Source organism: Chionomys nivalis, chromosome 19 (assembly GCF_950005125.1).
Source record: "Chionomys nivalis chromosome 19, mChiNiv1.1, whole genome shotgun sequence".
Taxonomy (NCBI): Eukaryota; Metazoa; Chordata; class Mammalia; order Rodentia; family Cricetidae; genus Chionomys; species Chionomys nivalis.
In genome coordinates, this window is record NC_080104.1 from 52,291,449 (window position 1) to 52,319,329 (window position 27,881).

Consider the following 27,881-nt stretch of genomic DNA (forward strand, 5'->3'; position numbering starts at 1 on the left):
GTACACCCGCATACAGAGAAGGTTTGAGTTGAACAGAATTATCAAGGAACCCAGAGTTTGCAGACAATTGCAAGCCACGAGGTTACTGGCCAGAGCTTGGGCCAGACATTCACATATCTAAACTGGGAATGGAAAGCAAACCTGTGTTCCAGATGCAGGATTAGAACCCTTGCTCCCAGAGTCAGAGTTCAACCTGATCAGAGCAAGCCTGGCAGAAGCCAGAGAAGCCACAGAGGAGTTGCAGCAGAGAGCCACAGATAGCAGTAACTTGGGCTTTTAGTAGGTGGCATATAGGTGTGGATCTGTGAGAAATTGCCAAGGTGCTATTGTGGGCCAGGTGAGCCAAACACACACAGCTGCACACTAGACGGGTAGTTCATCTGTGGAGGGTAATTCAGCTTCAGAGGGGAGGGAGAAGACCACAGGAGCGCATTTGGGCAGGGCCTGGCAGTGGCATGGATTAAAGCCCCACATTGGGCACCAATTTGTTGACATATAAAAGAGTTCCACAATAACCTGGAATGGAGTATAACGAAGGTTTGTTTGAGAATAAACTCACAGAAAGAGTAGCTATCTGCAGTCCTCTGTGTGCACTAAGAACTGGATCTGAATCCAGCAGCCAAGAGGCCCACATACAATTTTCATCTGCATTTACAGTACATGAGACCATGCCCAAAGTGGACCAATATCTGAAAGGCTATTGGCTAAAGGAGTATCCACAGCACATCTGCCATCTCCTACTGGAAAATCCTCTACCTCTCATGGGACCACCTATCACCTCTTATGTCCACATCCTAGCTTCAATGGAATCATCTGTTCCTTCCAAAGGACTGCCTATTTGCATTTCCTGCTTAGAGGGGCATCTTTCACCCTTGAACAGTTTGAATAAATAACCTGATATTTTTTATAAATCTTCATCTGCTTATAATTGTACTCAAATTCAATGAGAGTAGTATTTATGTCCCTAAGAAAGTATTGGCATTCATAGAGAAACTGGGACATTAAACTTGATACATAATAGACTTTAAAAGTTAATTCTGTTAGCAGAAAGTAAGAACTTTATTTGATATCACTGAGGTTATTATAGCAAATAATTCAGAGATTCCCTATAGCTTAAAATGTTGATGTCAAAAACTGGTTTAACATTTTCTCCCCTGATATGGGCACTTAGTAGAGCATGTTAAAGTCACAGTAAAGTGGGGCTATTTCCTGGCCAACCACTTTCTTGGTGCCTCTGTGATCTTTCTTTTCCAATAACTTGGCCCCAGCTGTTCTCATCTTTCTCAGAGCCTGCCACTCACTGCAGTGCTGTCTATTGGGTTCTTCCTACCTAGTCCTTTGCCACCATTTGCATCACTGGACAGCTCATCTGAGTGCTAACTTCCATCTAGATGAGAAACACTTTGGAGGAAGCCAGGGACGTATCTGTATGGCTGTCTGCTTTGAGTCTTACACAGTTGTGCAAGTAATCTTGTTTGGGGTTTGGGAATAGGGGACATTATTTGTTGTCAATATTTAACAAGCTGAAGCAAGTTTATAAGCATGTGAGACATATACTGGATATGACTCACTCACCTTTTTGAAGTATTTTATTTCCTATTTGCCTCTTTATGTAAAGTCTGGCATGTTATTAAAGAAATGAATCTAAGGAATGATGTAGATTTTACATAGAAAATAATATCCAAAGTATGTGGCATTCAAGCAGTGATAATGATGAAGGGTTTTTTTGGTTTGATTGTTTGTTGAGACTAACAATTTCTGTGAGCACTTTATGTAATATTTAAGCTCTTTTGGTTTGTTGTTTGATTTAGTTACTAAATTCAAAAGAGGATGTTTGGTATATGAAATGAATATTTTTACAAAATTTTCTGTATTACTGTTGTAATATCCTTCAGCTCATACACTTTTAAAATGACCAATTTTATGTCTGTTTATTGAATCTATGTGTGTATATTATTTACTCCATATTCTCTAACATCTATAATTCTAATTTAAAATTTTTACTTAACATTAACCTATTAGATATTGGTCTATCTACCATCCACTTCTCTTTCATATATATAAATTACTCACAGCTAGAATGATGTAATAGGAGCGGCGGGGCTGCGTCCCTGGCACCCAGCCGCCCACATGGCTAGCTTATGCCCCGAAATAATTACACGGAAACTGTATTCTTTTAATCACTGCCTGGCCCATTAGTTCCATCCTCTTATTGGCTAGCTCTTACATATTGATCTAACCCATTTCTAATATTCTGTGTAGTACCACGAGCTGGCTTACCAAGAAAGATCTTAACCTGCGTCTGTCTGGAGTGGGAGAATCATGGCGACTCCTCACTCGGCTTCTTTCTCCCTGGCCCATTAGTTCCATCCTCTTATTGGCTAGCTCTTACATATTGATCTAACCCATTTCTAATATTCTGTGTAGTACCACGAGCTGGCTTACCAAGAAAGATCTTAACCTGCGTCTGTCTGGAGTGGGAGAATCATGGCGACTCCTCACTCGGCTTCTTTCTCCCAGCATTCTCTCTGTTTACTCCACCCACCTAAGGGCTGGCCTATAAATGGGCCTAGGCAGTTTCTTTATTATTTAACCAATGACCTTCCTCCATCACTAGAATATCAGAAATTCTTATTTTATCGTTTTGTAGCTTGAGTATACTCATTTAGCAAAACTTCTAATGTTATTTCAAGGAAAGATTGAGTTTTGCAGTGTTATGGAGAATACAGGTGCCCATCTAGAACATCTAAAACCACTAGTTCCTCCATGACCATTAGAATTTTTAAGGAGTTTAAGGTTCCTTTATGAATTAATATGATTTTAACATGTTTATTACTTTCATTGTCATCAATAAGCATGACCAGAACCCATCTCAGGATTCTCCTAGTAGCCAATCAAGATGTGAGCTTCTGTCTTGTGTCCTGTGTGCCGACAGTTCATCCCTGCCTTGTTAGACTTTTGTTCTGCATGTCTGTTATTTCTTGGGATTGTTTTCCAGAGTTGTTTGAGTGATACTGTCCTTGACATGGAAGTTCTCTTGGGTTTTGAGCTGTTAGGAAACATTAATTGGGGTGAAAGTATCTCCTCATCTCTCATTTTCCTCATCAGGATTTCAAAATCTAAGATGGAGAGAAAGTACTGAGACACACTCACTACCACACCCTGTCATTTTCAGTAGAGTCTATGTTTCCGCCACAGGTAGCACTATGCACATAACAAAGCATTTACTTGAGTGTCTGCATCTATTCAAGTTTGGATTCCAAAATTTGATTTTTGTGTTGAAAGTCAACTTCAAAGATAATGATTGAAAGTTGCGAAGCCTATCATATCAATCAACATATCATTGGGCAGGGTTTGAATTGCAGGCTCAGGATTATCCTGGTGGCTCCCAGGTTTATCCCAACACTTCAGAGTGCAACTGTGCAACAAACAGGAAAGATGGCTTAGCCCGCTGTTGAAAAGATCACTGTCCCCTAAAGATTAATTCATCACAAATGTTTCTTCACTTTAGTTACACACTTCACATTTATCGTCATCTTTTAGGCAATGTCTTTCTTAGGCAAATGATTTTCTATTTTTCAATTTAATTGAGAAAATTTATGAAATAAGCTTCGTCATGTTAATTCTCTGCAAGGATGCAGCTCCCTTCTTCTTTTCACAGCCACAACAGAACTTTCATATCCCCAACCTCCACCAGCTGTGAACCTTTATTCTCTGCATACAACAAGCTGTGGATGAGTGATTGCCAAGCTGAAACACTGGTCTCACCAAGGAAGCCTACCTACTTCTGCTGTCTGAACTCAGCTTCCCTAGGTCAGTCTCACAGGCAGTAGATATGCTCAGCACAGGTACCACATGCACTCATGTCCCTTACTCCCAAACTAGCTATTGCCACCCATATCGGCAACACTCACTTGAACCTTATATAGTAACAATGAAATCTCTAGGCATTCCAATTTCCTGAACATCTTCAGCCTGGGTTATTGCTTTGACTTATCCATTTAAGTGACTTTCCTTAGAGCTCCCAGTGATTTCTGCTTTGACAGGTTCATAGTGGTGAATTCCCTGTTCCTCTTACCCTTCGGCTGTCAGAAACATCTGCTACATCAGAATCTCTGCTTCAAAGACTTCCCTTGACTTCCTACTCCTCTTCTCTACTTTTCAGTCTTTAAGCTGGGTTTACTTTGTGATTTCTAAACATTTGCAGATCCTGTGTATGCCTCATTTCTACTCACCTAGCTCCATCTGTTCTGTTTATTTCATGGATGACAATTTTGTATCCTCTCCTTAGTTCAAGAGTCCGTGGGCATCTGCATTTCAGTGACTTAATAACTCTTACACTCTTCAATGTCCCAAACCAGAGTTTTGTTTCTCCTTTAGAGCTGCGTCTTTTTCAGCATAACACTACAGGTAGTGACACCTTCATTCTCCCAGGCTGCTGTATCAGACATAGCCCCTTTTAATGGATGGTTTTTTCTCGCATATTGACCACATGGATGCCATGTCTCCATCGCAAATTCCACATTCCCAACTAAGCCCCTTCAGAAATACATCCTGTGCCCCAGTTATGGACTCTCTATAATACCATTGGTTTATTTGTGTTCCAGCTCAAATGACATTTTCTCAGCTTTTCTTGAATGTAAAACACAATGCAGGAATCCTTTTTTTTACTTTAGTCCTTCTTTTATCATCATATCATTCATCATAATGATAGTTAATAATATCAACTTTACATTTGTATTTTTGTATCTTCTCACAAAAATGCAAACATCACAATGGCCTTTGTAACTAATATAAAATAAAGTAAGATGTTATCTAAAATTTCTCAATAATTGTATTTAATGTCATGTGTATGAGATATGATCAGATGTACCTAAACATAGGTATTCAAGCACAGATATGTCTTCAGAAATTGTGAATGGTCACTGACTATAGGGAAAGTGCCCTCAACTAAAGCCAGGCTTCTTTGTCTAACAATCTGAAGTGCTACAGTCTGTTCATGTCAGTTTTCATCTGGGCTTCCCTTTATTCTCATTTACCTTGCACAACCTGCCTCGTACTGTTTCCACGTAAGAGAAAAGCATAACTCATCATCAGTATCCTTAGAGGAAATCAAACGAACAAACAAAAAAAGCTAAGTCTTTTCGAAACCAGGCAAAATCTCAAAGGACACTTATTCACTTAATAATTGCTCATCTATTCATATTTGATGAAATGTGTCTTGAAAATTTATAGATGTATCAATATAGCACATACTCAGACGTATAGAGATTGGTTAGAAATATATTTTCCATCTCCAATGTGTACAACAATCACAGAACCAAAGTTGTTACCAACATTAATTAGTTCATGATGTTAGAAAACAACTGTTTCTTTAACATTGTAAAGAAATAATATTTTGAAAATAGTCATTTAGAAATCATTTTAGTTTATAAAATTATTTGACTTCCTTGCAAGAGCATAATAAAATTTTTCCTTACCAGACTGTTTCCATTCCCTTTCTTACTAGTTATTTTGTTTGTTTGTATTATTTCATAAACCAATCGTTATTGCCAGACACTTACTCCATTATAATTACTGTAGCTTAAGAATGCTCTACTCAGAATAAGATTACAAGTAAATTACAGACATGAGCCACACTTAAAGTGGCTTAATATGACAATTGGATGACATTCACCAGGTCTGCACTACTTGGCGGGCACAAGATAGTACATGATACAATTTTAGTCTTAGCTCCGAGGATTAAAATTAGTCTGCGTCTCGTGTGATTCTGGGAAAAGTGATTTTTAGAGGCTAACCCCTGCCAACAGTATTTCCCACTTTAATTAGCAATGCCTTGTGGATCTGAGTGCATTTGCCAGATGCTGTGCTTGTCCACATTCGTATAAATCTGCTTTCAATAGCATTAAATACAAATTCTACTCTTTAATGCACTAATCACTAAGAAAAAGTTCTGAGTTTATGCCAGCAAAGTATTATCTATTTCCACTATTATGCATGTTTTATTTTATAGTAGATGGTTTTAAAAATAACAAGAAAAATGTACAACAGGTAAGAAAATGCTTTGAGAAATAGCTTCTATGCCATCGGGTTTCATTTTTCTATATTTTATATATTAGTATTTTTCCCTCCCATATTTAGATATAGCTACCTTTAAAATGGTGAACTTTCTCCAAATACCACACCATGCATGTTATGATCACAGACATTATAACCTTGAATGCATGTAGGTGGAGGTTGCATGTTCATTCCTGGCCACCCATACCTGAAATAATCACATAGAAACTATATTAATTAAAACACTGCTTGGCCTATTAGCTGATATTTCTTATTAACTAACTCTTACATCTTAAATTAACCCATTTCTATTATTTTGTATTTTATCATGAGATTCGTGGTTTACCAGTAAGGTTTTGGCTGGGGGCTTATGTCTTTCTCCTTCAGCAGCTACATGGTGTCTTCCTGACTCCACCTACTTTCTTCCAGGATCCCCTAGCTCTATTCTGCCCTGTCGTAGGCCAAAGTAGCTTTATTAACTAATAACAGCATATATACATAAGGACTTCCCACATCAAACATGTCTATGGCAACCATGATATTCACCTGGAAACACTTCTTTTTAATTAGGTTTATGGAAAATTCAAAAATACCCACAGAAATAAAATATTGTACAAGTATTCTCTTTTCCTTCTATTTGTGTCTGTAAGACCAGTGTGTATACTTTTAGTATGTAAGGACTCTCATGGGAAGTTATGTCAATCTTAGTGTTTCTCAAAAGACAAGCAGCTATTTTTACCAAGAGCTGGTTTAAAAGATTGTCGAGAATCCTCTTTAAACCTCTAAAGCATAGAAAAGGCATGGATAAACACACTTCAGTAGCAGAGGAGCCTGGAAGTTTTGTAGCATGTTTAAACATGCCCTCAGGGTTGCAAAATTAGAGTATGTATTAACGCTTGGGGCAAAAGAAGCAACCAGAATGCCGAGGACTGCCGGATGTGCATTCTGGATTTATACTTGGGCTTTTGGTACACACAGGAATGAATTTCTGAATAAATTCATATTTTATGATATTTATATTTTGTCTAATAAGTATGTGGCAGTTCTGACAACTACTTTTTAAAGAAAATGACTAGATGTATCATTGAAATTTGCACCTATCCCATCCCAGGTTCATATGTTATCTTTACAGATAGCCTGCATATTACAGACACAGAAATTCTACCTTCTCCATCCTGGGGTTTCAGCATATCATCATTAAGATGGTGCACTCCTTACAGACTTAACATTTTGCCACACAAAAGTATACTAAAACCTATTCAGACAGTGTGTGCTTATGAAAACAGGTTTGAGAGAACATGATGATAGTGATACTGGGATTCTGAATATTGAGAGAGTTGATATCAAACTGGCTGGGTGCCACATGGCAGACCAAAAGATGAAAGGTTTCACATTGGCACCAAGATCAGACCAATGCAAGCAGAGGTCAGCATTGTCCATTGTCCTAAGGCAGAAGCAGGAGGATGGGCATGGTCTGTGAAAGATGTGCACACATGGGATATTTGGACTAGACTAATCTAATGAGAGAGCTAGAGAGATGGCTCAATGGTTAAGAGCACTGCCTGCTCTTCCAATGGTCCTAAGTTCAATTCCCGGCAACCACATGGTGGCTCACAACCATGTTATGTGGTCTGGTGTCCTCTTGAGGAAGAGACCTGGTCAGTCATCCCCATCAACTTAGACCATAAAACTCAATATGGACAAGTTCAACAGAACCACCATATATGGGCTGCCCATGCATGCTTCAGCATCGCCAGGGCATAAATTTCATATCATTTTTCAATGTAATGAAACTTTAGTAAAAATAATTCAATTACAACTATGAGAATTAGCTATTTATATAATAGATGCTTGTTCTATATTTTTAATGAAAGATAAAATAAAAAACCATGGTTCGTAATTCCTAGGACAAAGTATTAGTTGAAATTCAGGAACATCTTGTTCTTAGATTTTTCTCTGTGTCTCCCTAAACTTCCAATAACGCAAGTAAATATCAGACCACATGTAGTGAAGAATACATGGAGCTATGGGACTATTCTTGCTCAGTAGTTAAAGTGCTTACACAGAAATATGAAGACCAGGGTTGAGATCCCTGAGATCCATGCAAGTGCTAGGGAAAATGCTGGTGGCCTGCCTGTTCTTCCTGGCTTGGAGAGTGGAGATGATGGATCCCCAAGCCTGATGGCTATCAAGCCTCATCAATTGGCAAGCTCCGGGTTTGATAGAGAGATCTGCCTCAGTGAGTAAAGGGAAATAATCATTGAGGATGGTGACAATATCAGCTTTGAACCTCCACATGCATGCACACACATGCACAAATGTGTTCACACAAAAATATTTACATACAGCTGGGCGGTGGTGGCGCACGCCTTTAATCCTAGCACTCGGGAGGCAGACACAGGCAGATCTCTGTGAGTTTGAGGCCAGCCTGGTCTACAAGAGCTAGTTCCAGGACAGGCTCCAAAGCTACGGAGAAACCCTATCTCGAAAAAAAAAAAATATTTACATACACACATATATAGTCACATGTACACTACATTTGCACAGGAAAATTGAAAAAGGATTCTAAAAATGCAACCAAATACATACTAGCATCACATCTTGTTCTTTAAACTCTTGGGTTTACAAAGTGGCACCAGACTTTACTGTGGAGACATGTGGTGGCGGCTGGTTAGGTAAGGACAAGAGGCTGCGCTGTACGACTTTATCAGTTCTTCCCTTCAGCGAATCATACTCCTAATTAAAACTGAGACTCCAAACTCATTCCTAGGATCTGATCCATCTTTACCCGAGGTCCTCATGGTAATGACGTTCACATCTTAAGGCTTCCCAGAAGCCCTTTCCATCCACATATAATGGCTGGCTCTGATCTAATTGCATCTCAGAAAGTAGACATGGAAGTTTCTGGCCATTAATTTGCATGAAGTTAATACTTTTTAATGGTTTAGTTCTAAGGGAAATATCTTGCTGACTCATGAAAACTTGTGGGGTTTTTTTCATAGTTTTGAAAGTTAAGCAGCATACTTTAGAAGTGGTAATTAAATGTTGAACCTCTGAACTTTAGCAATGATTCTATAGGAAAAGCACTCTTTATAGAGGTGATGAGAGCTAATTAATTGGTAAAAGACTATAATTCAAGCTTCCATTATGTTTTGTCTCAGTCTTTCATTTTTTTCTGAAAAATTCTCCTTAATATAAAGAATTCTTTTTGTCAATTTCCAATACTCTCACCATTTAAAATATATTAAATTAGTATTTGCATACTCTGGCTTATGTTACCTTATAAATTGGGAATCAATTTACCTAAAGACCCAGCAATACCACTCCTGGGCATATACCCAAAGTATACTCAATCATACTACAAGGACACTTGCTGAAAGAATCTTAAAATACAATATTATCACATTAGAAAGGGCTTAAAAATAATTGCATACTGACATTAAGAAAAAATTGACATATTTTCATTGATTCCAAAATTAAATGGACCAATAAAATGTCATATTTTATGAAACCTAACTGAAAGTTAGTACTTTATACCTATTTTCCAGTTGTGTTCCAAGCTTTTCATAATGAATATAAGGATATTTGAATTTGTTCATAATAAATATGTATTGCAATGCAAACAAATTGTATTTTATATGAAGTTTGCAGTATCCTCAGGTTTGTTCCAACAGTACGTTATGAACATCTCTGAGGCAGCATCCTTTACTCAGTGTTACTGAAATAATTGATTATTTGAATTGCACACTTATGTATATGTGCATGTGCATACTACACATGTGTGTTCATGAGTCCGCCCTAACACACACACACACACACACACACACACACACACACAGAGAGAGAGAGAGAGAGAGAGAGATGTAACCGCAGAGAATTTGTTTCAGCTAATGGAAACAATAGATCATAGCATGAAAGTGTAAATTTGGCTTTGGAAAATCATAGGTCATTAAGAGAACATCTACTTATAAAGAAGACGTGAGGCTCTGTAATAGCAGAATAAAATTCCCTCGCACGCATATATTGTTTATGTTATGATTTCTCCACCAGTGAATAATGGACTGGTTTGGACACTTCATTGTAAGTTAGGATCACATCCACACTCCTACTAAGGAAACTTTATCTATGTTTTCTTCATATTGCCACCCACTTTGTTTTAGTTTTTGTATATTATATTCTGTAATTCCATGCATTGGACATACTTTAAATATTATCTCTTGTATCATGCAACCACAATATGCAATATAGATTTAATGTAGTTTGAATATAGAAATGGATTGAGGCTCTGTTTTTAACTCAAAAGATGTGTTTTCAAACACAACTTTGTGTGTTCAAATAAAATGTGGTGCTGTATAAAATCTTATCTCTTTGAAAATACAGTGTTCTTGGTGGATTTTTAGGGCTTGTATAATTTTTTACAGAAAGTTATTTTCCTAAGACAAATGATTCATCTTCCTATAATTACAAGTAAAAATTGATCACTTCCTTTAGCATGGTTTTAAGATGAAGTGTAAAGTAATTTCTTCAAAACAAAGCTTTTAAAGTTTTAAAAATGCTATTTTCATCTGGTTTTCCTTAACTGTTAGATGATTATTTTAGTTACCATAATTGAGATATTTCTACATGCATCACAGTATATACAACATATATACAACATCTTAGCATGGAAGTAAAAAAAAAAGTACTTATTGAAGAAAATCAGAAGTATAATTGCTTTAGTAAACTTTAGTAAAAACCGAATTGTCTTAGTATCAATGGTACATGCTATTGCGTGTATTGTACTTTCTACTTCACTGATTTTGATCATCAGATGAATGTGTTTATTTCTGGGCATTTTATAACTTTAAAGTTATAAAGTTATAAAATGTCTCTCAAACGCAGTATGTTAAGGACCTCACCTAAAGTTTATAGAAAAACAGTGAAAGGTGAAACACAAGTTATAAATTTTGCATTTTTACTGAGACAGCATCGTTTTGATCATTGATTAACTTCCGTGGAACACGAAATAGCAATGAAGTTCAGAAGGGATGTAGTATTTGATTCCATTCGATTAGAAAGAAGTAGTGTATAGCTTGATCCCATTCATTCTGCTTATGTCACTTAGCAAACATATGGAATACATATTTTCTATTTTATTCATGCTAAATAAATAACTTTTATAATGTATATACTTGCACTATAATAAACAAAGTCTTTCAATTATGTTTCCCATTTTTCAGTCTTTAGTTTATATTTATAATATATAAACAGGGCATTTAAACATAATATTGTGTTTATAATATTATAAACATAAATATATTATATATACTATATATAGCATTATCCAAATAGCTATTTCAATTAGTATTTCCTAATATCAGTAAAGGTTTGCCAGTAAAGTTTCTGGGTGTCTGTCTCCTCTGGCATCTCCCTAACTCTGTCTACCTTCTCCTCTATGTCTTCTTGGAATCCCCACCTGGCTTTATTTTGTCTGGTGATAGACCCAAGAAGCCCAAACACATTCACAGCATACAGAAAGGAATCCCACATCAGTATGCCTTCCCTTTTTCTTCCAACATCTCTTCCCCCTTTTTTCTAATATCAATTCCCTATTTCCAGATGTTGTCTCCTATAAAAAACTGAATCAAGAAACTGTCATTATTGGGGCTGGAGAGATGACTCAGCAATAAGGAACATTTATTGCTCTTTTACTTATTGATATAGTGCAGGATATCACACAAGACTTGCCTCTTTGGTGGGACATCCAAGCAGGAACCTGAAAACTTCCATATGAGTCATTACACATTTCTTCATTCACGAGTAATTCATCTGTCTTTCTCAGTCTTCTAAGCTCTGATTTAAAGTACTCTGCCCAGAATTTGCAAATAATAAACTCACTTCTACAGTTATACTATCGACTCTTCCTAAAGATCACTGGTTAGTTTTAAGGTATTAGTTACAACAGAAGATTGTTTTCCTTCCATTTGTGGCTAAATGCCACAGGTTCCACTAATTTACAATATAAGAAAATTGGCTATGAAAATACAGCATCAATACAAAATGTGGGACTTTCGAGCTTGTAAATTTGTGGTAACCAGGACCCTGCTGTATTTTCAGTCTTAAAATACAATCATGTTTCTATTTTTGTTAACTGACTAGACCTAAAAGAAGACTCAGTGTTTATCTTTATTTAGTTAATCTGTGTTTCATCACCAAATAAAACTATCAGTTGCAATCTATGCTGGAATAATGATTCATTTTCAAGACAGCCCCAGTATTCTGAAGGCATGTCCTGGTAACCTTAGTCCTCCCCTAGGCTCCCCTCTAAGAGCCCCACCTACTACCTCCACATTCATTGAGGAATACAGGGGACTCACAGCTGATGGGATGGGATGACCTCTTTTGACCTTCACAGGTACCCTAATTTGTGGCATACATTCGCACAGACACTACAAATACACAAAAGTAATGTAATTAACATAAATCTTTTAAAAACTAAATCACATTTAATTATTGGAGGGTACACACGTGCCATGGTTTAGGTCAGAGGAAAACTTTTGGAAGTTGGTACATTTTTCTAGGCTGTGTCAGAGATCAGAAGTCCTGAGTATTTGTTGGGCAAACTGCAGAAGGTCAGACTCCCTCGATGTTGTGGTGTTCCTTTGCTTCCTCTTGAGAACGGATGAGGAGTGGCCTATCACCTTATGACAGTGCACTCCAGATTTGGTCTCAAGAAAACCAATGGTCCCTTTCATAGTGTGAAGAGCAACAGCTGAAAGAAAAGTTAACATTTCAAAAGTGTTATTTCTAGAACAGGACTGGTATCTAGTTTTGCTGCTCTTGCCCCCTTCCTATGGCCCTTACCCTTGATGAGAGCATGGGTTAAATGCTGAAGGGTGTGTCTTTGATTTGCACTCAAACAGTAAAAGGTAAAGAGATGTTTTTCCTTGCTCGAAGACATGAACAGACTGCACTCGAACTGTAGACATGCTGCAGAGGGCTTGCAGACAGGCCCTTAGGAAATTCAGACTTTGTACAAGGTTCTCCTTGGATTGACGATGCTACGGTGAAGTCTGATTTCACCTGTTACCATTACCAGAAGGGTAAGGTGATACTGTAATTTTTTTGACAATGCTGGTTCTTTCATTTCATGTTACTTGTGACCTTTTAAACATCGTTTATAATAATGTCTATGGAGTTTTATATTCATTTGATTAATAGGTGCTATCCCTACATATTAATCCAGGAAAATGATTACATAATCATCACTGATAGTTTCTACCTGCTAGAAGAGCAAGAGGTAGCCAGTGTCCCTCTGTAAGTTCTTCTGGGAGAATGAATTCTGAGACTATGGAATTTTAGAATAATGTGAAAACTTTATTATTATTATTATTCTGTAGAGAACACAATTGATGTAAAATCCAAAAACATACATGTCCTCTAGAGAATAATTATAGTAAGGTATTTTAGCCCCCAGTAAAAGATCAAACACCAAGCATGAAACTTCTGTTTTTCCTCTGTAAGATTGAAACTTAATTGTAAAAGCTTCTATCCCCAGTATTTTGACAGGGTTTGAATGTTATAGCTAAAGTAAGTCGAACAACACCAGAGGGTTGAACACACTAATTAAATTACCTCCTTAATAGAGAACGGATTGAAGTTCTTCAAAGCCCACTGTATGCCTTTTAAACTCTGGGCACACTTTAGACTTCTCAGGCATAGCAATATCTGAAGAGTGGTATGCTGGGAAATGTTGTACATAGAGGACCTGGCATGAGTTTGTTAGAGACACAGGCCTGCCTTGGAGATGATGTTGAAAATCCTCTACTCATTTAGCGACGTACTGGTTTTTCACCTCTAGAAAGTTATTTTCTGTAATTCCAAAGGCCTCAAAGCTACTAAAGAAGTAGTCTCGACCTAAAATATCTGGTTTGTTTCAGCTGGTGTCATCGTAAATTCCACTGCTTGGCACAATTCCTCTGGTTGGCACAACGTGGCACTAAGTATACATGGGGCTCTCTAGTTCCTGAAGCACAGATTCCTTCAAAACTGCGTTCTTGCCATGTTGCTGTGTAGAGTCAACTTTTCTCCATCTGTAGGGTGTCAGGTTTGCAGGGTGGATTGTAGCCTTCTTGCAATTTCTGGATGCAACACTGATGTTTTTACAGGTAGATTGGAGATAAAACAAACAGAAAGCAAGGAAGGAAATGATAAGAACACAGATGTGCTGCATTTTCTTGATTCAGAGACAGCCAAGCGTTCTCCTGAGCCCCTTTGCTTCCAGCTGGACATTAGTCTATCTTCTCTGTTGAATATGCATGATTTGGTGTGATGTGTTCTGAAGTGTACAAAACCTTGCAACAAGCAACCCTATACAGAGTCTCATATCAAAGGGGGCTATTTCTGGATCCACAATGGGACCAGTGGCTGGGATCATTTTAAAGTGATGACCTATAAGGTCATGTTCACCTTGAAAGCTTTTAAGTGAAACTAAATTGATTTGAGTCAGACATAAAACAATATAATATCAGCCTGAAGAGCAACAAACTCAAAGTCACCAGGGATCAGAGACATCATGTGGGCAAAATTGGGGCCCACAAAGGAAGACAACTGTTTCTTTCTGGCCTGGGATAAGATGCTCCTTTTGCTTTCATTGTTTTGTATGGATATCATTGTAGTATCTTCTCACTCATCCATTGGTTTTGAGGTTTGGGTTATTCTCTTAACTTTTCACTCCTGGAGATAAAACCCAGAACGCTGGCCATGCTATGCAAGTGCTCATCTGGTGAGGGCATCCCCAGCCCTGTTTATAGCTTTTGTATTTTATTGTTAACATAATTTTTGTTTTCTTTGTAATGTTATGTTTGGAAAAGAAGTGTTAGTACCACTGCCTTCCAACATCAAAAGAATATTACAGAACACCAATAAAGGGGTGGAATGGCTCCAGAGTGTAGCAGCATGAAAGGAATTCCCCACCTCCCTGCCCCCTGGGGTATTACCCAAAGCTTCTCTGTAATGGAATGACCTTAAATAGATTCCAGTTCAAACTCCATGGATTTCTAATTCCTGTACCATCCTGCACGCAGAGGTTTGTAGCAAGGATTTGTACTGAGCCCTCCACCCTGCTGTTCGGGGAGTGAGAAAGACATTAATAATACAATTCTGATGATATATGGAACAAACACATGAGCCACACCTGGATACAGGAGTCCAGATGTTGAGTGGCAGAGGTTCATAGCTGACATATTGGTTCTCATGCCAAGCGAGCCACTGTCTTGAGCATGCATTTATGTTTGCCTAATGGCACAGTGTTTAAGACAGTTTGATAGGGAGTGCATTATGCCCACTTAATTTTAGTGAAAGCAACAGTTTCTATTTAGTTTCTGTAAAGCCATGTAACTGGATGATAAACTTGAATTAAAATAAAATTCATACTCTTTTATCTCATTCCTCTATAGCACAGTCGAGAATTATATATAAATGATCCAATACAAAGGAAGTTCCTATTCCCTCTTGTGGAAAACAGAAAGGAGAAGAGAATGTCTCTGACCCAGCGTAGCATGCCATATACTTTCAGAACACTTTGATGTCTCTTTAACATATTTCAATAAGCTCCATGTGTTTCAGAATGGTAAAATTCATAAATGAAATCATGTAAATGAAATATCGACACTATCACGTAGCATAAAATTGTGTGCCCCCTGCTTAGACTTATCTAAGCTGGTCTGGAGGAGAGAATCCTAGACGTGGTGAGCCTTGCAGGACCTCATGTGATCTCTGGGAAGCCTTCAACACCATAAAGGGGACTAAAAGACCATCCCAACTCTGTGCCATCACAGGAGATTCTGGACCTAGCCTACATCCACATCCTTCCACGGCAGCCTCCCCGAGAGACTGTGCACCAGGTGATCTCCTTAGAGAATCCTGACCTAGATAACCACAGCCTTCTCAGATTGCTTGTCCCCATGGCTTGACTCACTGAGCTCTTCTGTTTCTTGTTCTTGGTAACATTTGGGTCTGAAACACTGAATCCAAGAAGCTGAATTTAGATTTCCACTTGGCCACAATTTATAATGTTTTGTTTCGTGTAATTTGGTGTAAATAATTTTCTCAGTTTATAAGAAAATTCAGTACATCATCTTTCAGAAATATTTTCAATGTGTTAACTAACTAATGACCTCTCAATACATAATTCTTTTTCTTTCCAACTTGCTGGGGCATTGGAAAGTAAAACACAGGAATTAAATGCACCTAAATTCTTAGGAAGGCAATGCAATAAAAATTGCTGGCTTTTTCTGTTTGTCTTGGCATAGTCAACATAGTTTCCAATTACTATACCATAAATAATTACCCTTTTCATGATGGTTTTCCCTATTTAACTCCTTATGGTTCATTTTCATATAAAAAAACAAACTCATGTGAAAAATGAACCATCAATAAGCCATCCCAGAGAAATACATACTTGATTGTTGAATGACACTTGGAAAACCACATACTAAGTTAGACTGATTAGAATTTCACTTAGCGCCTCCCTGTGCCTCAGGTTTCAAGTCAGCATGCTTTTAATGTTGTTCATGTACTGGCTTCCCACCCATCTTGTTTGCCAATCTAAGTTCTGCTAATGAACTTCTGTACAAATTCATGTCTGCGAAGGGTTCCAGTGTGTTAGCCACGAGTGCTACTTGATAATGGATGGTGTGACATAGGTAATTAACTATGAAGTCTTTAAAGTTTTTGTCTGTGCCCTGACAGTTTTGTTTTCCTATAGCTGATAATGAACATGTCAAATGTGTTTTTTCTGCTTCTTGTCATTGCAGATCAGCCTTGAGTGAAATTTGACAGAAGATGTTCCCACAGTGGGCTCTATGGAAGAGTTTACCCCATGGGATCATCATTGCCTCACTCTTGGCAGTCAGCTGGGGCCAGTATGATGATGGTAAGTCTGCCTTTACTCTGATCTCTATAGTTAAACAAGGCATCTTCCTGGTAATGAATATTAATTTGTAGATATTTTCAAAGGTTAGAAGTTCTTTGTAGAAACTTAAGTGGATGAACTTACAAAAGTGATGGTAGATATGTTTGATGCTCTGTAAAGATTGCAGTGTGTAGAAAATCCAACATAAAACCTCCATTTGAATACTTACTAAAGGAGTGATAACTTGCTTTGAAAAACATTAAATCCTACTAATGCCTTTGAATGTAGTCTTTAACAAAGCCAGCAATATGATGCACAGCCCATTCTTCCATGAGTCAAAAATCTGTATTGGACAATAAGAAATGCCATAAGTGGTTTGTGGGCTGGTGCCACCACTGCACATTGCTTTATTAGGTTCCTTGTGATTTTGTTTGGGAAGAGAAAATGTCAAAGACTTGGTAATTGACTTCTTAAGCCATTCCATAATAGTAAATCATTTTATTAAAAATGAATAAGTCACCTTAAGTATCTCTCATAAGATTCATTACATTAGGTCTGCAGTGACCAAAATATGCTTGGGCTAGTGTCTCAGTATAAGAGTGACCAGTTTTAAATACCACATGATGAGAATTAGAATATTCTTGTGAGATATACATATGAATGGTATATCTCTATATGATGCACATATGGGCAAATTTCCCCTTGGAATTTTACTACCTAAGAATATGTGTATTTCTTTAACTTCCTGTTGTTTTTATTGATGTTTATTCATCGTAGAGGAAAATAAACCTCGTCTCAGCCTCTTCCTTCTTCACCTGTTACCTGGTTAGTTTCACTAGCAACACAAGCAGTTTCACAAGTGTGAAATTCCTTTGTACTCTGCCTAACTAAATTGACATGCCCAAAGATAAATGAGTTAGTTTGATACTTTCTAAATGTGTTCAGGTTGTTCACAGATTAAGTTACCTTTGGTCCTCGGTATTTGCAGTGGTGAATATCATTTAGGATTGAAGAACAAGTCATAATGTTTATTCATAAAATCAGAAGATTTATCCTGGAGTGGTCCCACTAATTAGCCCTCTGTTTATGTCAAGTACATCTAAATTAAATGTTCACACTTTTTCCGTTAGTGGAAAATTTAAATATCCAGTCTAAAAAATGAATTTTAAAAAGTAGTAATAAGTAAACAGCTGCCTGGAATTTCAAAAATACAATTTAAGAGGCATTCAAGTATAATGAGGGAACACATTTTAATTGAACTCTCAGTAACAAATCAGTGGGTCCATATTTATTTCATAAAACATTCTATTCTTATTCATATTTAACAGTGATATTGAGCAGACAAACCATTTCTCACCTTCTACATTCACAAAACATGCACTTTAGCAAGCTAATTTGTGTAATCAGATGAAGCCACCCATGTTTAAACCATAATGCTCTCGATGGGTTTCATTCCTAAGCTCATTAGAGCTCTTGCTCTCTTTTTCAACAGCCTTGGGCAATCTCAACTATAAGATTGTGTGGCCACTGTCAGTTATTGTCTAGTTAAGGCCCTGAAGGACAGTGGAACATTGACCCGTTCTCTGCTGGCCAATGGCAAGGCCAAAGCTTAAAGATTTCAAGGTAGCTGTCTAGATCAGCCCCACTTCCCAGCTCACTCCTAGATGTGAGTGAATCGATTTTAGGAAGGGACCAACGTGGTGGCCTGGTGGTACCAGAAATAATGCAGGTCCCTGAGTTCTGCAGGTGTTTGACAATGCTTTGTAGAAAGTATCAAAGCTGAGTGTGTGCCTCAGTATCCCCTCTGGGGTCATGCTCCAGGGATATGGAGGCTGAAGGATCTAGTATGTCCTTCTATCCCCAATACCCCAGAGTTTTAAAATCTGAAAACACATAGGTTTTTTTGTTTGTTTGTTTCTCAAATATTTTCCTAGGAAACAATTTCATGCATATAGCCTTTAGTTTTTTCTACTCCAAGCTCATACCTCGAATACTTCATATTTTTTTTAAACAGTGCAGTAACCAGCTCTTACTGTCAACATACATGTGGTGGAAATCAAAAATAAAAAGAGACAGAGTAGGAAATTGTGTTCTGATAAACATAGGACCGCCTGCTGTACTCAGGACATATTGTATTTGCTCACACGTGCCATTTCCACAATTCCGGAGAAGAGACAGCTGTTGCCAGTATTTCAGGAATTCTCTCTAGTCTGTTGAGTCAGGGAATTGGAAAGTCTGACTCAATGTTCCATCTGTATGATGCAATTAAAAACAATCATGAATGTGATGGTATCTTTGTGGTTCTGAGACTAGAAAACCGGATATATGAATCTCCAGAGGTGGCTGAGAGAGCCTGCCGGATGATGAATGGCATGAAGCTGAGTGGCCGAGAGATTGATGTTCGAATCGATAGAAATGCTTAAGCAGTTGCCTTTTTTAAACATCAATACCAGACCTCTGAATTTGTATTTTTTTTTGTTAACTATTTTAATTTGTTGGCTGGATGTATAAAGATGTTTAAAAAATTCAGTTGCTTTTTGGGGTGATCTGAATTAATATTTTAATGAATGGGGTTCCATTTGACTGTTTGCATTGAGATTGCAATGTGCACAATTTTTTTTTGTAGTTGTGGCATCTTGTTGACATCAAATATGACTTTGATAATAAATACCATTTCCTGAAAAAAAAAAACCGGATATATTTGAATTATCACATTTTAGTCTGATAAAAAACATATTTTTATTGTAGTATAAATTTAAATAGAACAAAACTTTAATTGTAATCTTTCTTGGCTCAGAGATTCAAGTATTGCATGATAGCCTGACTGTTCTTAACTGGATCTTTCTGGGCCTGTGTGTGTTTCTTACCACAGTTCCCAAATCCTCTTAAGCTCTACAATTTGGTTTTTCTCACATTCTGGTGAAAATGCATTTGTAAAGCCTTCGGTGACTCCCATGTTGGACAAATCCTGTAATTCTCTAGCATTTCAGTAAGTAGGGTTATTGATCCACTATACCAATGACTTTATTGCTCTCTGGGTTCTTTGCATTGACCTTTCCAAAGTGTCTGACTATTAACTTTCTGTGCCATTTTCTCAAAATACTCAACCTGTACCTCCTTTCCGATCTGGAAATCATCCCATTCTTGGGTCTAATTCTCTAAAGAATCATATATCATAATCAACAACACAGATTTCTTACAACTGAACAAGGTCCTGTTATTGGCCATTATTTTCTCTCCTACTTCCCTTACACTATGCATACAGATGCTTTCAATTGTTCCTACTCTGCCTGACAAACTCTACAAAAACACATTTTTAATTAACACTTGTTTGAGTCTCAAACTCTGGGAAACAAAAGCAATGCACCCCATGAAACCTAGCAGAATAAGCATGAATAATACATAATTTATATAACAATAGAAGTGGGAATGGTGTGTATAATTTAGGGAAATGAAATCTGTTGAATTTGGTTAGTCACAAAATGATGCCTCATGCCTCATGGAATTAACATGAGTTCAAAAGACATAGAGCATTATATGAATTATACTTTTAATGCATAATGATTAGTGTGTATGTGTGTTATCAGTTCTTGGAAGAATAGGGGAGATACTGTATGTGACATAATTAGGAATATACAAGATTCTTTTGTTTGTACTATTAATCAAGATTCTTAGCGGTAGATTGAAAAACTAAGCAGAGTTTGGCATTTGATTATGAAGTTAGTGCGTTGCTACAGGACAGAGGAGAACCTACAAACTAGAAACAGATATGACACCAATGTCATAGATTGGCCTACACAGCAGAAAATTTTATTTCATCTTTTTTTCCTGTTCTAGAGGGAATAATTATACACAATCCAAGTATGGCATGGTTGGCTTTCTTTGAGACCTTCTTTCTTTGGCTTGCAGAAAACCAACCTCCTACACCTTTTCTACTGCCCATCCATGAGTGCTACAGTCTCTCTCCTTGGGTCTTAATTTCTCTGTCATAATGCATTTATAAGAAGAACTGTAAAGTGGGATTAGGCGCCACTATGAGTCTCTTCAGCCTCATTCTTCAAAGGCTCAGTCTCCTAGGAACAAAATCCAGTTTCACATGTGAGGACTAGTCTTAATTGACCTATTGACGTATCTGCAAAGAGATTCTCAATAAGGAATTATCCAGACTGAGTTAGACTAACTGTCTTTACTGTGTTCATTTAATTGTGAAGACTCAGCCTTAAAGTGAGAGCAATCAATTCCTGGTTTGAGGGCATGGATTGTGTGATTGTGTGTGCGCGTGCCTGCGTGTGTGTGTAAGTGTGTGTGTGAGTTGTAGTTACATATGCATTCATCTTTTTCTCAGTTCTTGACCGTGGTTGTGATGAAGCTAGCTACTTCAAGCTTCCGATTCCTTGACATCCTGGCAATGATAGACTGGAATTATTTTAGCTACCCAGGGATTATTAATTCAAATAAGCCCACTGTCCCTTAGTTTGATCTTTTGTCTGCTTATTTTATCACAGCAACATAAAAGAAACTGGGATACAGAACAATGCTGTAGAAGGAGATTTTAGTAAGTTTTAGTCAGGAATCCAGGGCCACACCCCTTAAAATATTGGAGAGAGCTGTTATAGCTGTCTTTGCCTTAAGGCAGTGAGAAATGACCATGATTTAGATACAAAGTCTCTGGGACTCCAGGAAGGACATGATCACAGAGCATAAAAACGGGAGGACAAAGTAGCTGAAGCCTCTCAGAAAAAAGAAGGGAGCTAGAAGTGCAAAGAGAAGCAGGCATGAGGATGAGAAAAGGGCCAGAGGCATGCCTTAGGGCACCTTGGTAGGACAGGATGAGGAAGGGTTGCTCACACAAATATTCAGAGATGGCGCTTCAGTTTCCTCCCCAACATTCACTCCCTTTTCTAGAAATACTTAGTCCTAGGTCCTTTGGTGAATATCTCAATAGACCTTGCTATGCCTTGAGTATAGGGTGTGTATTGTTTGCCATTTAAATTGTGTGACACTCTTCATATTTGTTGCTTAGTATGCCCTTTTCAAATAAATACATAAGTGAAAACTCCAGATCTTTGTTTGTTTATATCTCACATAATAAACAGTATTCTTGATAAATACCTAATCTTCTCAGATGAACTACTTAAACATTGAGTTATTGGCAATGATGTTAGACCACCCGTGGGCAATAAACGATGAGCAGGAGTAATGCATTACAGTTGGAACTTTACACAAGACCGTTTGCAGTTCTCATCTCTTTACCATGGAAACGGCTTAAGAAGGCCATGCCTTGTAATTGGGTAAACTTGTAGCTGATGCTTCCATCTTCCCTAATAACTGATTCACTGGGCAAAGGTTCTCTTCTTCCTCCACTTGCTAAAATAGATCTGTGTTTGTGATGCCATTCCTAGGAAGATGCACACAAAAACCTCTTTACACTAAATAAGAAATTAATCATAGGCCAAATAAGGACAGCACTGAAGTCCCTATGAGGTGAACCACTGAGTTTCTTTTGTGTTACTTTGGGGAGTATGGCGAGGGATGCTTACAAAAATGGGAATGACTCAGAAGCAGCAACATCACTGAAAGTTTCCTCTAAAGTGGACAACAGCTTACAAAAGCGGGGACCCTGGAACTTGCTTTATGACTTGTAGCCATTCTCTTCCGGGTCATTCTGCTGGTCTCTGGTACTGTCAGGCAGCTTGGCTCATACGAATCCCTTAAACAATTCTTTTGCTTATATAATCTTGGAGAAGAGGAGTCATAGAAGATCCGATCCATTTCAGGGGTTGCTTTGGAGCTGTTTCCTTCCTGAGTCTTACCAAGCAGGAATAACTTTAGAACTCTTAATGAGCTTCCTTGGAGGATGGAATGGTTCACCTCACTCTCTTCCTGAGCCTGAAACCCTATCACTATTTTAACTGGGAGAGTCACAGTGCTGGTTCCTGGGGTCTGTGACCCAGTCCATGATGTTAAACCCTCTCTCTCTGCTTGAGTACAGACAGATGCTCAGTGAAGCTGGCAGCCAGCTTAATGTCATTAAATGTCTTTATTGTATAATCAAAATACTTCTGAGAGCTTCCAGACTAGACTTAGAACACTGCTAACATAGTCATCAGTGTTTTAAATTTTGATTCCTGAGTCTGCTCTATACCCACAATGCAATTCTGATATTTCATAGGAGAATATAATGTGAGACACATATTAGTAAAAAGTTGCTTCATCCTCATTCCAGTACAGAAAACATTTCTGTTTATTATGTGTATAGCAGCTCTCTGATATATGTTGTTAGCATATTCTGGGTTATTTGTTGAACCCAAGCACCTTAGCATGTTTCATTCTATCCATCCATTGTGTATTTATATGATACATATAACCTTCATAGTTATATAACATTTAATTTGTACAAGGTTCTGCAGATTCTTGTAAATGTTTTTATGTGGCCTCTATAAGTCAAATCCTCTTATAGATGCTACAGATTCAGCAGACAACAAAAGATCTCTCTCTCTCTCTCTCTCTCTCTCTCTCTCTCTCTCTCTCTCTCTCTCGCTCTCTCTCTCTCTCTCACACACACACACACACACACACACACATACACACACACACACACACCACACATACACACACCCCTCAGGATGTTTGCTTCATTGGCGTGAAACACAGTATAACATAAAAATGGTAACATTTCTAGTATCTGAAGGAGATTATATTAAATGTAAGGTGGGTTAAATTATAAAGGGCTTAGAGCAGGATTCAGCATAGGAGGTCATGAATGTGGTCAGTGCCTTGTAAGCAAATCTGGAAGCAAGGAGGAGAAAGTACAGAGATTTCCAGCAGCAACACCTCAAGGGTGGAGAAAGCGAGCCAGAGAAGGTCCTGGAGGTGGGAACATGTTCGGCATGTGTAAAGAACAGGACCAAGTGCATTATCCTGCATGGAATAGTGATGCGAAAGACAAGATCAGACGGGTGAGGAGGGGAGTCAGATCCAGGGGCTGCCTCATGACTAATTAAGGGCTTTGTGCTCTCAGCTGAGTGGAAAGAAAGCTCCTGGGGTACTGCAATCAGATGAATTAAACATTTTCACTCTTGTTTTAACAAAATACTTTGGCCTTTTGTGGAAAATCAATTACCAAGATCAGGGTGGACAGTGAGAAATTTATTAAAATCTTCTGGGCAAAAAGAGAAAGGTTGCCCACATGAAGTGTTTGTGACACCATGGGGTGGGGGAAGGTTGACGGTGGAAAGTCCAATCACAGCTATCATGGTAATTAGTGTACTGACCATGAAAGCAGTTCTGGAACTAAACATGTCCTATGTTCGGATGTTGGCATCCAGTATCATGAACATGCTAGTGTTGCCTGAAGGGAGCTATGCAATTAATGCATCTGCTACCATGCAGACTCACACAGAACCCATCAGCTTCTGAGTCCACAGCCTCAGTATCTGGCTCTGTGGGGCTTATGGAAAGGATGTAAGTCTCACTGCACAGAATGCTAAGAAAGGGGAGACTGTGATCAGTCCCTACTGTACAGCCATATATGTCAGCAGCAGTTTACGTAAGTTTGGGGGATGAATATGGGAATAAAGTATGTATTTGAATCTTATATAGAGTAAACAGAACCCTCAGTTCTGTTATCTGAGGGACTATGACCTTCAGAAAATACCAAAATACAGTGATGCACAGATTCCATATGTAAAGGGACAAAGTGTAGGCATGTAGTCTAACCCTCCTGCATCCTTCTAGGTATCTCTAGAATACTATAGTACATTTTGTATGAAAAGTAACTGTTACTATTATTCTCTGTGTTGGGAATAATAAGACAAGAGAGATTCTATATCTGCTCAGTGGATGGAAATCTTTCTTTTGCACATATGTAGATACTTTATTCACCAGTCGATTAAATCCCTGCTTACAGAAAACATGTCAACCATCAATGTAACCAAAAAGTCAGGGAGTTAGAAACCAATAAAGAGGAGGGAAATAATGTAGTTGGAGAACCATGGCACCATAGTGGGATCCGCAGAGCTTTGGAAGTGGAAATGCATAGCAAGTGTGCACTTCCACATGGGGGTAGAGAGATGTGCGGTGCTTAGAGACAGTAATGAGGATGATTACAAAAGGCTCCAGCACCACTTTTCTTGAATGTAATGATTAGAGGCTAGACCAGTGTCTGCCTGAGCTGAGCTGACAGTGACCGGACCAGTGTCTTTATAAGAGAGCATCCATTGCTTTACAGAAGCTACTCAGTTTCAGGAGGTCCCATTTATTCAATGTTGTCCTTAATGTCTGTGCTGCTGGGGATAAACGTAGGAAGTGATCTCCTGTACCCATATGTTGTAGAGTACTTCCCACTTTTTCTTCTATCAGGTTCAGTGTGTTCAGACTAATATTGAGGTCTTTAATCCATTTGGACTTGAGTTTTGTGCATGGTGATAGATATGGATCTATTTTCATTCTTCTACACGTTGACAACCAGTTCTGCCAGCACCATTTGTTGAAGATGCTCTCTTTTTTCCATTGAATACTTTTAGCTCCTTTATCAAAAATTAGGTGTTCATATGTTTGTGGGTTAAAATCAGGGTCCAAGATCCAGTACAGTAATACCTCTATTGGGAATATACCCAAGAGATGCCCCATCAAATGACAAAAGTATCTCTTCAACTATGTTCATAGCAGCATTGTTTGTAATAGCCAAAACCTGGAAACAACCTAGATGCCCTTCAATGGAGGAATGGATGAAGAAAGTGTGGAATATATACATATTAGAGTACTACTCAGCGGTAAAAAACAATGACTTCTCGAATTTTGCGTGCAAATGGATGGAAATAGAAAACACTATCCTGAGTGAGGTATCCCAGTCCCAAAAATAGGAACATGGGATGTACTCACTCATAAAATTTTAATTAAAAAAGAATAAAAAAAAATGAAAAAAAAAAAGAGAGCATCCATAGAGAGCTTCTTCTATGCGAGTCTGATTGTGGCAGTAATTATTATCAGCTGTCACACAAAAGATCTGCCTCCTTCCTTCAGGCTCCCTGGGATTCCTTAGTTATCCTTAGTATTCCTTAGTATCACAAGGCACCTGATTTTCATTTCGACAACTCCCTCCCTTCTTGAAAACAACAGCATAGGTTGTCCTGTGAGCAGGAGGTTGAAGTTGAAAGAATGGCATTGGTGCTCTGAGCCTAGAGGTGTAACAATAGTCCCTGTAGCTGCTCTTCATTATAGAAAGGAATTTACGATGAAATACTTAAGGGTTACTAGTAAAGCGCTTGAAGAACTGTGATTCAAACCTATGTGCTGCAAATTCATATAAAAAACTTCAACATCTTACTGGTCATTTGTTTAAGTATTGTGGTCTCTGATTTGTACTTTTATGGTGTGTGTGTATGTGTGTGTGTGAGTGTGTGTATGTGTGTGTGAGTGTGTGTGTATGTGTGAGTGTGTGTGTGAGTGTGTGTGTATGTGTGTGTGAGTGTGCCATTTGTGCTTTAACCTTTGTTTCTGACTTTTTTCTTTTTGACTTTATTTTCTTAAGAAAGAAAAACAAGTTATGGGCTTCGGTGGGTGGGGTGATGAGGAAGATATGGGAGGAATTGAGAGAGGGGAACCTTGGTCAGAATGTATTGTATGAAAAAATATATTTTCAATTAAAATCATAATTTGTTGAACTGATATGTAAAAGGGAAATCAAGGGAAAGACTGGCAAGCATAAACTAGATTATTGTAGGACTGGAGAGGTGCTTCATTGGTTAAGAAAGCTTGTTGATCTTTCAGGAGACCCAGGTTTGGTTCTCAGCACATATGTGGTAGCTCACAACCATCCCTAAATCTAATTCCAGGGCATTCCACCCCCTTTTCTGACCTCTATGAGTACTAGGCACACATGTGGTAAACAGATATACATGCAGGCAAACATATACATTAAAATAAATCTATAAAAAAATCTACCCCATATTCTAAAGGCACTAGTCTAACAGAGGACAAAAGTTGTATTTTTTAAAAAAGCACATTTGCCATGGATTATTTAAAATGTATTGGAGCAGGCAGTTTCTAAACGTGTTTATAAGGCACAAATGATACTCTAGCCTCCAAGAAGCTTAAAAATAAACCATTTTTACAATAGTAGGGACATCAAGATTTGAAACACATATGTTGATTTATCAACAAGTTATGCTTACCAAGTGTTTTTCTGTTGTTGAATTCAATTACATAAAGGTAACAAATGGGAAAGTGGCTTTGCAGACCTTCTGAAGTGTACTCCAAATGCCTGGGGATGATTCTTCCACATCTGATATTTGGAAACCACTTCAAACAGGCTTAATGCACAGGGTTAGTAAAAAGATGCTTCTCAGTGAGAAGAAAGAGGATAGAAAAGTGAGCTCCCCCAAGGGGTCATCACAGACCCCTCTCCATTTTGTGAGGCCCCGGGGGTAGTTACAAGGAATATGCTTAGCTCAGAGCACTTGACTAGAGACTGATGCTTTCACATAAAATACATTTAAGCCATTTCTAATATGGCTTTGGCTTTATATTTACCTTCAATATAATTTGTTTCAAATATCAAGAAGTAAAATAAATACACGCAGTCAAGCTTAAGCTGACCCACTGTGATCAGTCTGGATTATAACATAAATGTAATTGCTTTGGTCAATAAATCGTACTTTTCTATGAATGTGTGGTTTTGATCACATACTTTTTTCTATATTTCATTATGTCTTTGCCAATGCATAGGTAGCATACAGCTGCACTATTAGCACTTGATTATGACTCAAGCCACTGTTTATTTAACACTTTTATATTGTCCCTTTTATCTTTGAGCTGTTTAGTTTTTGTGTGGAGGACATTTGTTCCACATAAAGGAAACATTTGTAAGATAAGATTTATTTGTATATTTATTAAGTAATTTATTTATGCATCTTTGACACAAAGGTTT

The 27,881-nt window shown here is 37.9% G+C and overlaps 1 protein-coding gene across 1 annotated transcript in view; it reads left to right on the forward strand.

The window, feature by feature from the left end:
* Positions 1-27,881, forward strand: part of Pcdh15 (protocadherin related 15) — a 1,187,935-nt gene that overhangs the window by 650,456 nt on the left and 509,598 nt on the right. Inside the window, exon 4 of the mRNA XM_057794363.1 lies at positions 16,854-16,972. Coding sequence (XP_057650346.1) covers positions 16,882-16,972 — 91 coding nt within the window. The 5' untranslated portion in view covers positions 16,854-16,881. The remainder of the gene's footprint in view (positions 1-16,853; positions 16,973-27,881) is intronic.